General features: G+C 40.2%; 1 protein-coding gene across 2 annotated transcripts in view; it reads right to left on the bottom strand.

Annotated features, from left to right (window-relative positions):
• Nucleotides 1-15,191, bottom strand: part of LOC105197737 (heterogeneous nuclear ribonucleoprotein L) — a 163,764-nt gene that overhangs the window by 49,237 nt on the left and 99,336 nt on the right. For both annotated transcript variants that reach the window (XM_026131732.2, XM_011164248.3), the window contains exon 6: nt 6,619-6,682. In XM_026131732.2, the coding sequence (XP_025987517.1) occupies nt 6,619-6,682 (64 nt within the window). The remainder of the gene's footprint in view (nt 1-6,618; nt 6,683-15,191) is intronic.

The following is a 15,191-nucleotide window of genomic DNA, read 5'->3' as shown; positions in this document are numbered from 1 at the left end:
CGCAAACTTAAATCTCTCCACCGGCAAAAGATTTATACTTGGATGCGATGGATGCAACTACACCGGGCTTTCTTGTCTTGAGCACGAGATATTTCAGTTCTCCCTTTACCGACAAGGTTAACACCCCATGCTCAGGATCCGTTTCTAATTTATCATTTTTTTTGCATTGCATTACGTCAAAAAATAGTTTATTCTTTGTATCGCACTTTTCTCTGATTAATTAAAAAATTGCAGAAATTGAATGATTGTTTAACCGAAAAAATTGTTTAACAAAATATTAGAAATTGAATTCAACGCGCAATATATATTTTATTTATAATCCCCGTAATCAAATTGAAAAGCAATTATATGGAACATTTAGCAATATTACAAACACCAACGATTTAGTTCCCCGGAAATGCTCAAGTTCAATTACACTTATCTCGAAGATATATATTTAGATTTACCGACTACTGCCAAAATTCGTCCAGCGATGATGTATATGTCGCGATACCAATGCATCAGAAACAATTAGCGTGAAAGTTTGGAGGCTCTCTGTAATGCGCGAGAAAGTTATTAGTACAGAAATGTCTGCTAACGTCGTCCTGTGTGGAAAGTAATTACACTGGAAATTTATAGAGTTGGCACAATTTCACAATATAAACTTCATCACGTGCATAATATGCACCCGAAATAATAAATACGTAGAAATTTATCCTAGTTGTAATAATAAGCAAGTCCGCAGCTCTGAGAACATTGGTGCCAGTTATATGTTGAAATTAATCACGAGAAAATGATGATGATAACACCACGCATTGTATTTCGTCCGGAATATTTCATCGTCGCATTAACGCAGATATATATAATTGTTGGCACGTGTATATCGACATTTTCATTATTTTCACACATTATTAGGAGACAGAGAGACCTATTTAACGCGCGATTGCACGCGCATTACGCGCATCTCGTGCATTTCATTCGATTCGTTTCGATATGGTACATGATTGATTATTGAAGCATTTTGAGAAAAACAATTTATACATGTACTTTTTAATTACGCCACAAGAAACATTTAGTAGTCACGAAACTGTCGAGACGTAATATAATTCAATCTTTCTTCCCTTCAACGACTACGAGAGTAGAAAAGAACTTCCGTTCGAAGAAAGTCGTACGAAAAAAAGAAACATGGACCGCTTTATAGATACAGTAAACGAGATGCATTAAAAAGTTCGTAAATTTCTTATGAATGAATGCATTAGAATGACAAAGCAAGACGTTCCCCGTCAAGCGCAGATGCTTCTCGGCAAGTAGTATATACCTTCATTTGCGTGCTTGTAACTTTCTCAGAAAAGAGAGGAACACGAGCACGTGACTCTCGCGGATCTGTCGGACCCAGAGTTCACGTTAAAAGATGAGGTTTACTCAACGAGAGCGAGGATTTCGAAAAACAAAAATAGTATACCACCGCGTTCATTATAATAAATCTATTAGACCCGCTTGCTCAGGATTCCCAGCTTTGTTTCGCCTCCATTTCCACGTTAAACGTTCAAGTTTCAATCCTCGTGACAACGGCGCGGTGGCGCGGCGGATGGAATCCCTCTCCCTCCCTCATCCCGTTGTTCGCGACAAAGCTATTCGTTTATTTAATCGCGCTGCCTAGGATAGGTGCCTCGCGCGGGCGCGCGGAGTAATAAAATCAGTCCACTTTCTCGAAACAAACTTGGCTTTGTTCGCCAACGTCGACGACGTCCTTTGTGCGCGCGACATTTATACACACGGAGAGAAGAGAGAGAGAAACAAACGCCGGAGCCAATGACGGCTCGCCGAGGACCGTCATCGTCATCGCTGCTGCCAAATCGGAATACCGGATGGTGACAGAAAATTGGAAGTAACACGATCGGGGGTGGAGGAGAGGGATTGATCGCGTCCGGCCGAACGCTATTTCTGCGAGTATAATTGAATGGACGACAGAAGGCGGCAGATTAATCGCCGCGCGGATCTTAATCGCCCGGAGAATCGCAAGGATGGAGGCGCGCCGTTGTTGCACAATGCTGCTCTCACGTACGACTGATTAAAATACAAAAGGTGAGGCGAGCCAGTTTATTTCGGGTTTTCGCTCGACGTTTACCGGCAGCGCGATCACTCTCATTGCTCCGCTCGTTTTATCAGGAGCTACCGATTTAATCAGCAACGACTATCGACCAAGTCGACAGGAATACGACATTACTCTTTCACCCACTTACACGCTTGAGATAAAATTACGTTCATCTCGAGGCCAAAGCTCAAATTGCAAACACCCAAGCCCATCTATTGCCTATTTTAAAATATATAACAGATGGTTTATGCTCTTATTGATACCCGGTTTAAACTGATTACCCTTCAGGATTTGATTTACGCCACTTTCACGGTAAACGGCACGACGGCGGCGGCGGCGGCAGCGGCGGCGCCGTTTCGATCGATACGTAATGCCTGCCTACCATCTCGAACGTGCAAAAACGGCGCGGCCGCTTCTCCTTCGCGGAAATGCAGGTTGCGGTTGTAACCGCGCGATATCGCCTCTAGACCTAATGAAACTTTCATTCGCGAGATGCGGATGCGAGGCTGGAAAGGTTAGAAGTACAGCAATCGACCTGACCCATCTCCGATGCAATTAGTTCGGCAGACGGGTTTGTCGACATGGAACCCAGAGGGGATTTCGTAATCGAGTTTCTTCCAGTGATAACAAGACAGTCTCTCTATCCAGGAGAATTGATACCGTCTATCAATAGATTCGATATTGTTTTATCTAAGCGCGCGGGTGAATATTGGAAATGCATTTGATGGGCTTTATTGGACGTTTTGCGACCTGAATTTTACAAGTTTTTAGAACTTAACTGCGAAAGCGGTATGAAACACATCAATAATGCGATAAAAATTTATAACCTTTTTATAGAAGATACCTTAGATTGCTATTGCGTGCGGCTGAAATTTCATCCAGCTGCTAGGTTTAGTACGATTTTTATTGTTAAAATTTTTTATGGTTTTAAGTAATATTATAATATTTAAAATGTTCTTTACATTAAAATAATATTCAGTTCATTTGTTCTGACTCTTGCGACAACCAACTTATAAAGTAAAAAAATCATTCTTAATTACGTGGGTGAATTTTCATCCAGAGCAGCATTAACAGTAGCACTCTAGGGACAAAGTTATAATTTAATTAATTTTGCGTGTTAAAAGAAGAGTATATATTCTGCAATTTTATCTCACATTAAACACGTAAAGACACAGGGTATGTCAAAATTGGAAATTTAAATCATTAAATCTAAAATGGAATTTTAGATGATTAAGTTTAAAAATTTTGATGGCCACTTGAAAAGATACGTGCAAGCTAGCGATACTTCGCTATCATTTGATCACTTGCTCGATGTTGCGATCTTTTAAACGATAATTCCAGAAATTGTGCTTTATTCCTGCTTTCTTCCTGATGCTAATTTTCAGTTTTATAAATTCTAAACGCGAGAATGACAATCTCGGAAGATTAGTCCCACGAGAAAGGACGACCGCGATGTGGGCGTGGCCGACATAATAATGAAGATACTTGTAGGACTCTGTTCTTAACGAGTGAATTTCATCGTCCAAAAACGGTGCCAATTAACGCGGAAATCCATCTCTGAGAACTCGGGGTTTTCGGTGCAGTCGAAAGGAACGCTGTCGATGGCGTCTGTTGGTGACGGAACATCAGGCCGTGTCGTAATTGGAGCGAATTCCTCAAGTGCCCTGTTCGCTTGTCGTTTCGACTGAAATCCTGTTTGTACCTGGCACGCGATATTCCGGCAATTGCTCTCCGCTAATTGCCGCCCGCTGCAATACGGGAGTCTTACGCGTTCACGCGTTAGCTAACTGTCGAACTTGCCGCGCTAGGAATTCTCTCCGTGTTCCCCGGGTGTTATTACTACCTTAAGTTATAATTACGTTACTTCACGATTTTAGCACCGAATCCAAAATGCGCAAGCTGCGATATAGTTTGCTACATTTATGTAGTAATTAACGTGTTTTTAAAATTTCTCGTCTCTCAAGATGTAAAAGAAATAATAACGAAGATTTCATGTTAGCTGAAGCAGGAGCTACATTTTAAGTGCATGAACGCTAAGTAATTTAATTTCGTTAGAAAGATAAGATTAATGAGTAAAAAATTGTTTTTTTTATTTTTTATTTTTGTACTCATTCAGGAAAATTCATAATTTTTTCAGCGCTGTCTCAATGCTCTTACGATGGCAAAAATCAAATTTTCGCGCGTTTGTTTAAGGCAGCATAATATATATATGTATATATATGTATACAGTTACCGGAAATTAATACAGGGCCATTTCTCTGTTAATTTCGTTTCCCGCAGCTACAGCTCAACGACGGATTTTTCACTTCCCCGGCGTTTACTCGCGGAAATAAACTCACGTCGCTAGATTGTCTTCGCGTAATTGCTATTTGACGCTCCAATTCGCGCGACGAAACCGCAGGTACCTCGGACGCGGTAGGCGATTATCTCGAAAACGGCGCTAATGCGAGACTAGGAGTAGCGCCGAGCGCCGCACGTAGCGTTGGTAATCTTCATTAGCCGCGGTAGAAAGAAACGCGGTAATTAATGTCGCAAGATAACTCGAAATAATTTACGCGTCACGACCAAGCGGCGTTGAGTCGCTAAACGGCCACTCTTTTGCTATGCGAAGGCCGTGCTCTGCTTTCGCGCATTCGCGCCCTCGGGCGAGCGATTTAATCGTTGGCCAGTGAACCGTGATTCGCAAGAATAATTCGTGAGCGTGGGTTCCCAACGCCGTTTCGTCTTTTGTTCCGCGTATGCATCTTCGCAAGGCCGTGTGTCATCGGGACGGAGGAAGGATAGGATTAGTTTTACGGATAATGCAACGAAACGAGTTGAAATGTCACGTACGCTGAAAGAAGAATTTAAGTCTAGACGGTGGATACTGAAATTTGGTGGAATAGTTTCAATTAAACATTCAGTTAATAAATCAAATATTTAATAATATTTAATAACCGTTGACCATTTAGTAATCGGTTGTTTACTATTAATATAATTATTAAATATTACTAAATATTTGGTTACATTAAATATTTAATTGAAATTATTTCAAGTTATTCCAAAACTTAATTATTACTCCCAAATCTTTTGTTTTTCTTTTTCAGTGTACACTCGTCAAAAGGTGCTAGGCATGGTGAGATATAATTGCATCACCACACAGATGCATTTCGCATTTCATTCAGCGTAATGTGTTATGGAGTCCGCATATAGAGTCGCAATTCGAGGAATGTGTTACCAGCCGGATTGATATTCGCGGCGGTGCGTCGCGACGCTGTTTTACTGCGTTAAATTCACTTAATACCCTTGTAGCAATGCATTTTGAATATGGGTTTATTACGATGCACGTAATTTGCCGCTTCAGGATGTTTAGGACGTTTCGTCGGGTGGTCCAAATTATCACGCACTTTCACATATTCCTACGCTCTCTCGTCGTCTCGTATTCCGGAGTGAATAAATCTCTATACGGATTCTGTGGTTATGTGAATTGTCCGCGACGAATTCATGCGTATGACTGGTCGAGCGATATTCAAGCTCGAGGATCGTTCCCATCGCATTTGCCGCGGTTTCGGACCAGATCGGCCTCTCATTTCAAAAATCGTCGGCTTTCGACAGAATCCCGATTGTCGATACTTTGCCTTCCTTTTCTTTTTTTTTAGCCATCGCCGTTTTTTTCCACGCTTAGTAAAAGCTTGACATGCAGAAAGATATTTAATATTTAAAAAAGATTTTAAATTTACAAGAAAAGAAACGTTATCCACGAAAACGTTTGTACGAACGACGGAAATGTAGACTATTTCACTTAATATTCTCTTTAAATAGGAAAATAAAATATTCAAAAGATAAAATGTTTTCTTGCAAAAGCTACGAAGCTTGCGAGCAAGGCTGGGTGCCGGGACGCAAAACCTTTTTGCGTCTGGATATCGTTTATCCAATTAAGCTTTCCCCATCGTGTGCAACGAGGTACAGAAGCGGCACAAATGATGAACTGAAAAAGGGGAGAAATCGCGGACATGTTCGGCTTCGGGAACGATCCTCCGTGCGTTTCGCACGTACGCAATGGACGTCGCTAATTGAATCGGATTCTGCAGGAAGAAGTCAGCCGAATACCGTTGGCTCCTCTCTGTAGAATGCGATCCAATTGACGATTTCGGTGCGAGAATCAAGCAAGTCCATCTTCTTCGAGTCAAAAGTTCAACATTCCATATATGCCGCTTATCGCTGACTGCAAAAATCCGGCGTCTTAAATGAGTCTTATTCGTATGAATTTTTTATCACAAAATCGATCGATCACTGAACACACGTCATTTTTCTACAATTCAAAAATGCGTTGCAAACGCAACGGAATTAATTTTCCCATCGGAATCGTATTTTGAATATCTTAGCGACGCTCGAAGAAGCGGACTCGTCCGATTCTGCACTTTCATGCTGTCGATTGCTGAAACGCGTGTCGAGGGACGCGAGAGGAATGGTGTATGTTATGAAATTACACGTACATAACACTGATAGAAGGAAATAAAAAGAGAACTGAGGGAGATGAACGAGAGAAGGAGAGGCAGACTTACCCAGCGTCGGCGTTGTGTAGTCCCAGCTCTCTGCATCGTTCTTGTAGACGTTAAGCTTCGTCGGCTGAAAAAGATAACAGACAACGGTATTTAAATATGGCTTTAAATATCATGGAGAATCGACGCGTGAATCGTTCTTTTTTTTTCTTTTTTTTTTCGTACACTAGAGAGAGATATGCCTAAATTGAAAACTTGCGAATGTAAAAAAAAAGGTAGAGACAAAAAGTAAATTAAATGCTGTTACCAACTCGATTTTGCTACGTGTAGCTCGTATTTTTGTTTACGGAAGTTTCGATCGTAGAAATTAATCCGTGAGAATTTCACTTGCAAATAATATTCTGTTTTGCAAAAGGCTACTAGGGCGTATAATGTTGTTTCACATCGAGTTTCCACTAAATGAGGAATAGCAAGTTATCCATAACTCAATATCGCAGATTTCGAAGGTACCGTGAGGCATATATCGCGTCCCCCTTCGATTACAGCAACAAATAATCCGCGCTTGTTCTCGGTCGCTCAATGAATACTTCGGCGAATCTCTCGGGCATGCAAAGCTAATTCGATTAGTATAAGCGACGCAAATCCCAGGTGTTAAATAGAGCAGTTCTCTTTCCCTCCTCTCTCTACGTAGAGCCTCCCGTGATTCGCTATGAAATTCGAAACTCCCCGAAACTGTACAAGCGTAAACGATTGATTGTTGTCGGAATCGTCTCTCTCTCTCTCTCTCTCTCTCTCTCTCGTCGTCGTCGAAAAAATTCGCGATACTTCCGAGAGCGTATCGTAATATCGGTATATGTATAGTAGCGCGAGTACTCGCGTACGAGAGCGCTTCTGGGGCGCTTTCCAAGGGCCGTAAAAACGTCACGTTTCAGGCCGAATAACCGCCACGGTATATCTCGCCGTCGTCTACCGCGATAATAATTTCGCGAGTAAAACCCGGCAGGGAAAGTAAAGCGGCGCAGACAGGAGAGATACAGCGATCCAGCTTAGCCGCGTTTACCAACCGCGTCGAGCGGAAAAAGTTAACGCCCGCCTGCAATAAGTCGTCGCATTCCACCTCGTTTCCAGGCAGGCCCGACGGCGATGGCAGCGGTGGCGGCGGCCGCGCACTTGGGACAAGCTTTACAATTACATTTCTTGCCATTATAACCGCCATATAAAGTTACACGGTGACTTCGAATGATAACTTTGGAGCGTTACCTCGAGAAAGGCTTTATATAGGTCACGTCAAGGAAATATATCTTTGTCCCTCTACGCTCGCTCAGTAAATTTGTTTTCTTATTTCAAGCCGCATCTGTGCGCTTCCCGTCAATTTTCCTCGCGGATATCCCGAATTTTAGGTAAAACGCGCAGAATGGATCAAATGAAAAAAATAATATCTAGAACGCTCACCTAATTTGACGCAGAACCGAAAAGAATGAGCAACTAGTCAAGTTTAATGGAAGCATTTACCTTGAATGCTGTTTCACAAAAATTAAAATGTGTCACTTTAAGAGATGAGAGAATCATTATCTGTATACATTCCATTTAAGTATTCCTTTTATTTTTCGTTGCAAAAATACTAAGTGTAATTTAATTACGTCTTGCTCTATCTCAATAGTCTTGAACTTTCTTTCTCCTATTCTTTTTAAAATTTGGGATAGCTCAGAGAAATCGGTGCCAAGAGGCGTAGGGAAAAACCGAGAGAACGGAAGGAGACTGTCGAACGTGGTCAGAAGTTTGTTCGCTCGCGCGAACTTGCGGCCGAGAATCTAGAGCCTTGTTACAAGGATTCACCGCGAAAAACCAAGGAGAGAGAGGAAACCGGACGACGCCGTCGTCGTCTTCGTGGAATTGCATTGGCGAGCGAGACGAGGGACGATGCGCGATTCTGTTCGAATTAATCACATTTAAGAGAGCTAAATGTGCGAACACGTTCGTCACGCGGAATGCGCGCTAACAATAGCCAGGTCTCTGTGTTGTCCGAGAGACGTTAAGCAACTACTTCATTTTTGTCACGTCTCATTTTTATCAGAGGAGATCGAAGCTGCGGGGCAAAGACTTTGGCAAAAATCGCTGTTTTCCCAACGTCATCGACGAAATTACGTGGTATTTTTATTTTACGAATTTTTTTTTTTTTTTTTAGTGAACTCAGTCGTCTAGATATTCTTGAATATTGAACTTGTCGATATTGATTCTCTCTAATTAAAAATAATTCTTGTGCGTATTTTCATGTTTCTAATGACAATATTTATACGATCCCTGAAAATTGTATTATTTTAATTCTTATTTTTAAATTTATCCTGTCATTCAAAATTTTTACAATTACGGTTAAAAATACAATTTTATGCGTATGCAAAAAGTTTTATTATCTTTCCTCTCCTCTCAGTTCTCATTTTTATATATTATTCTTTAAACCATTTTTCTCTTTAGAGACTATTACTTTCAATAATTTCATTGCACATGTCGTAGAAAATATCCTTGTTTCTGGTATTATAGTAGGTTCTATTTCCGTGCAATCGATCGGCTTATTGCACGTGCAATTTCTGGGCAATCTTGCCGCAATTTACAGGAAGATACACGTGCGCTCCACTCATGATGGTATATTATGCGCGACAAATTTCTTTCTGAAAGACCAAAGATTTCCCATATAAATACTGCGCGCGACACCATTGTCGCATTATGAATAGTACTAATTGCGGATTCTTCCGGGCGAGAAACGCACTGTTTAAATTCAAGAAAGAAGCTATTCTGTACGTACAAAGTTATTCAAAGTTTGCGTGTGCGACGAAGTATTCTCAAAGCCCTCCTCTCTTCATGCCACGCTAAAATTTTCAAAAGCTTAGATTGCTAATTTACGGCATTGAAGTCGCTTTGAAGTCGCCGTGAGAATTATTCAACAGGATACAACCCCGATGTAGTTGCTACCACCCCTACATTTCAGGCTTAATCATTTTCCCCTGTGTGCATGCGATGCAGAAGGCTGACCTGCATCCTCCCGCGACCCGAAAGAGCGAAATTAGTTCCTCTTTATTGCGCCGAGGTGAGGTAATGCCGTTTACCTCGCCTCGGCGTTAACCGCCGCCTCGGCATTAATCTACGTAGGAAGTAACTTCGTATCTCTCTCATTGCGTCACTTGTAAGTAGCTGCAAGAAATTGTCTACGCGACTGCGGGAAAAAGTAAACTTCTGCGAAAAAGTTTATGCAAAATCATTCTACGTCTCGCAATAGCGTAGGACATATTTTTATTATTGGGTGAATGCAAAAGTTTTGATGAATTTTCAACAGATGTTGTAATCAATGTTATATAAATCGAATTGTAGCCAATTTTATTCAATAAATTTAATCTATTAACAACTTTTTTTTAAAAATCATAGCGGGTTTACATCCACTAAATTGCGTACCTTCCGTAAATATCAGAAGATTGGAAAGAGCATGGTTTGTATTTGAGAAGACATCTCATTTCAATTTAGCGAATCTCCTTTCACAGATTGAAACTGACACGACGTTCTCTCCGAATACACCACAAATGTTTTTTTACGGTATTACGAATATTTATTTCTCACCGAAAATTCATAAAAAAACACTTACTTAAACTTAATCGATTTCTTTTCTAAACGACAGTCAATAGTATATTAAATTTTCAGTGATATATAATGTATTACGCCTGACAGTGCAAAAAAAAAAAAAAAAAAACGTTGATATCTACTGAAAAGATATAAAAATTTTTGTACTCCACCAATACCTAAGAATTTTTTAGGAAAGACGGCAATTCAGCACATCCTACATAGTTTATAACACGTATAATACTACATGGATTTCATTAATGTCAATAGCTTTATAAAATTTTCTCGAGGAAGATTTTATTTTTTTTCACCCTATCCCTTTGGCTAGCTAACGCATATCCCTTGCGTTTTCTCACTCGCGGTATTCATAATTCAGGAGGGAAACTGAACTCTTCTCTGGATATGCAGTAGCAAATGGAGCAGACTTTTGCGTGCCGCAATTGCAGCACGACCGGGAAAATTATTAAAGCCGGAAGATAAGGCGGCGCTATGTAGCGGCGCAGTTGAATAATTCAAGCGACTCGAAAACGCTAATTTCGCCGGCGGGAAAGAGGAGAGATGTTCGCCTCGTCGGAGCACCTCATTTCGTCTGACGACGGACCGAGCCTCTTCTTATTGGATTTGGGACGTTGAGTTAAGCATTGAGAACTGCGGGTGGATTTCGCTGGCGCATTAGACTGCAGCCAGAGCCGATTTAGAATCGATGCTTTACGCGCGACATGCCGCGGAAAATAATTGTCCTGGCTCCTTCGTTCCTCGTACAATTCATATCATAATAATAATAATAATAATAGCTGCGGGGAACGATAGCAGTAATGCAAAAATGCAAAAATACCGAAATAAATGTAATAAAATATATTAAGGAATTATTTCTTAAGCTTGAAAGCCAGCTAACAAATTATATTTGGCTCCGGACCTCGTAAAAGTTTCAGCCAATCCTCAGAACAGCACTCGAAATCGAAGAAACGTGAACCTGCAATTGGTTGTAGATTGCGGCGACGCGAAAAAGCTTTTTCAATTCGGATGGAATATCGCGTCGTGAGTGTATACAGACTGTTGTGTAGTGAGTTATTTAGCTGGCCTATATAGAGTATTCCACAGGGTTTCTGTCAATCTTAATCTCAATGATAGTTTACTTAATCAATACCTGTCGACGCAACATATCGGTGCGCCAACTTTGCAACCTTAGCCTGCACCGTATTACGCGCTTAAATCCAAATTGAATGTCACCGTTTATTCGCGGTTGGAATTCCTGAAAAATTTAAGGGCTACATTAAAAAATTGCAGCGCGATCATCTTCCAAATTTCAAGTGCGAAAAAAAGCAGAGTAATCTGTATACAGCTTACTTTAGTAAACTACGAGATATGCCATTTAAAGGATTTGAAATTTTAATTCTGTGAACGCTCCGGAGTATCATGGAAATAATATAACGCTGAGTATCACAGAATTTACGCGGGAAAGATTGTATGAACAAACAGAAAAGAAATAAAAACTGTAAAAAATAAAAACTGTATTAAAATTTTAATTAAGGTAAAAAGGAAAGTAGTCACGCAGAATGTTCATGGTAAAATTAAAAGTATCGCGTCTACAATTATTTTACCTTGCAATTATTTTACCTAGTCTACCATTATTATCGCGAAGCGTTTGTTTGAGAAGCCGCTCATCCCAAAAATCGAATCGTTTTTCTTTTACAAAACTTCTTTTCACCTACGATCACTTGAATAACACACATTCCAAAATCGGACAGGTTTTCGCTGCCGCAATCTATGGAACGACGCCATTGGCCGGATTCATACCGCGGAACGGAAAATGCGGAAAGCATGGACCATTGTTTCGCACTGAACGTCGCTCTCGTAACGAGCCAACCGGACTCTTATTGATCCGCGAATCAGACGGCGCGTTACTGATTTATGATCGTCGGCGAGAACAAAAACGGATCGCTCCGATACCTCCATTCTGTTCTCGTTGTACATATCATAACCCCTTTTGACCTGTTTTCAACTCTTCGTTAAAAGATTCTTACAAAAGAAAAAAAATCGGCGAAAAAAATTCTCCCAAAAAAATTTTCGAAATTTCCTGTGTGAAACGTAATTTTCTATTGCAAGGAAGTCCCGCGGTGGAAAATAATAGTTCACATAACGTAGAGTAAAATCAACAGCTCAAAATTTACCCAGAATTTTCAAGGTATCTGCGATAAGTATGAAATGGGAATTTTTCGTTATATATCTTAAAATTCGCTAGAAATTTTATTATGGAGATAAGCTCGAGACAATTTGATAATCTAACAAATATTATGACAATAGAAATTTTTAAAATACACAAAAGATATTTTATAAACTGCAAATAAAAATTATGAAGCAGCATTGTAATGTTTTAAGACAACATTTTCATCTATGACATACGATTATATATAAAATTTATCTATTATTCTATCTTATGTGCATCGTCTTTTGAAAAACACGTTTTCATTAGATCACGAGTGACTAACAAAGTTAGATTGAAAATATCATATTGTATTGTAAAACATAACGATAAATTATTTAAAACATTTCGAAGTTTTTGAAATTTAACTGTATATTTCAGCGAAAATAATCAAACACATTTTATATTTGACTGTGTTAAAATGCGTGTAGTAGGTATTATTGTAATAAATCGGAGAAAATCACACAAAATTCTTTGAAGTTCAATGTTGTCCAACGAATATCGCGATTTTCAGAATACATTTTATGAAAAAATTCTCTCCGTGCACACGTTGCATTCGTGTGAAATAAAAGAAGATCATTTTGCTTCGAAATTTGATAATTTGCATACATTGGCGAATTTAATAAACCTTAAAAATTCTTACGTCAAACGTAGTGCTCCGCGCGTTTTCCTCGGAAGATAGAATATTCTAAATTGTTCGACCGCGCGCGCTGCTATCGAATCTCACGCGCGCAAAACGTACATCGTGAATTGCTATGGGTGCGCGTTTCTTTTTTTCTTTTTTTATTTCGCCGTAAGCAGCGTGGAACGTGATGACCGTTTCGCACGTGCAGAAATGAGGATGCCGGGGGGAATTCGTGATTCCGTCGAATAAAGGAAGATGATACCGCGCGCCAAGTAAGCCGCTCCGCGAAGACTCGCAAGCGTAATCTGCCCCCCGAGTTTCGCAGCCGCGCACCGAAGAACATAAAACAAACGCGCGCGAGTTGAGAGCCGAATGAACGAGTGGGATTTCGTTGGCCGTTCTTTGTAGCCGTCGTCATAAAACTCCGATAGCTTTTTTTCAGTCCTTTACGATCTCCCCTTTTATCTCTTTTTTGCGTTCCCGCGGAAAAAAAACGCATTCAGCGATGCAACGGGCAAAGTAATTAACACCGCGGATTAAAGACTCCGCAATGGTATTAATGGCTTTTTTCTCTTGCTCGCCTTTATGTTTCGCCAAACGTGATCTTTCGCGATAGTCACATTCTTGAGAACAACACATTCTGCGTGAATTATGAAGAGAATTGCGTCTTCTGGAATTTTAATATAATAAAAAAAAAAAAAAAATTTTGAATGAATTTAATATGCTCTTTATTACATGTAAAATAACAAATTATGTACGAGCTGTCCAGAATAAATAATGAAGTAGGGAAGGAAAGCTACAAGAGAACTGAACGAACGGCCAGTTTCATAAACATCGTCCTCTGATAAAGAATATTATTTATTAACCACGAGCACACACTTACGATGACGGCGTATTTGCACGCGATAAACCGTCTAAGCGTGTTCATCACTCGAGCCTCGACAGGTTGGCAGGCTTGACGAACGGCGATATATAAAATTCGCCTCCGATATCGCGTACCGATGCGCTTTTATCTCTCCCCTGTGAGCTGCTTCGACGGAAAAAGCCGGGGGTAAAAAGGAGAAAGAGAGAGAAAGAAGGAGAAAGCGATTGGAAACATACGAGTTGCAGCCCCTTTTGTTCTGTGGGCAAACTTTTCCGCGACGAGTGTTCCTTTTTTCTACATGCCAGCGCAACGTCATCGATGTCGAAGGTTCGTTCGCCGGTTAAAGAACGATAAATCGCTGCAACGAAATCTGTACAATCAGCATGTATCAATATCTTTTCAAAACGCGTTTATCGCGCAAAAAAAAACACACAATGTCAGATATGCAAAAAATATCTGAAAGTAGAGGGACGTTCTTATCGGCGTTAATCTCTACTCTGTATTAACAAATTTTAGAATATCTGTTTTTCACATTAAGTACATTAACTCTTAAAACCCAATTATGTGTGCGATCGATTTTTACCCACGTAAATTTCTCGTAAATTTCAAATTTAATTCTACATTTTATTAAAAAAAAAAAAAAAAGACATTTGTTCTAGAAACTTGAAAATATGTTGATAAATTTTTGAAGATTTTTTTAACCATCTTAATTCGATGGAAAAAAATGATCAAACTCGAGATATCCATAATTGGGGCAACGAGGTACTTTTCCTCACATTGTTAAGGGTTAAGATGAAATATTGCCTTCGGTCTGGCAACGACACACGATCGCCATAAATTTCAAACGCATAATTGATTTTTAAATGGTAATTATAACGCAGTCTCTCGTAATTGTCGTTCGCATGCACGGGGCTGCTGCCGCTTCGAACTCTATTTCTGATCCCCGAGTCGTAAATATGGCGCGCGTCACATATTTCTCGTAGCGTACGATTTAACGTCTAATTTCGGTTGTCAGCACCGAAAGTCCGGCGGGACACGCGAAAAAGAAATTTATGCCTGCTACTCACGCCTCGAGTTACCTGTGACGGCCGCGTATGTGACGTGTCTACTTACTGACTATTTCAGTATTCGCCCCCCAAGCGGATCTCAATCGATTCTCAAAGCATACCTGTTAAAGCAAACCTTGAAGTTAAATAAAGGATAATTCCCTGTCGTCCGCGTCTAAATCCCCTGAAGCCAAACTCGCGAAAAGTCATTCATTTTCGGCCGCCTATGAACCGAAAGCCATTAACATTTTGACGTTTCTATTAAAGAACGAGCGATCCCGTATCGGCGAG

The sequence above is a fragment of the Solenopsis invicta genome, chromosome 10 (genome assembly GCF_016802725.1).
Source record: "Solenopsis invicta isolate M01_SB chromosome 10, UNIL_Sinv_3.0, whole genome shotgun sequence".
NCBI classification, from domain to species: Eukaryota; Metazoa; Arthropoda; class Insecta; order Hymenoptera; family Formicidae; genus Solenopsis; species Solenopsis invicta.
Note: the sequence above shows the minus strand (reverse complement) of the source record. Positions and strands in the feature narration are given on the sequence as shown.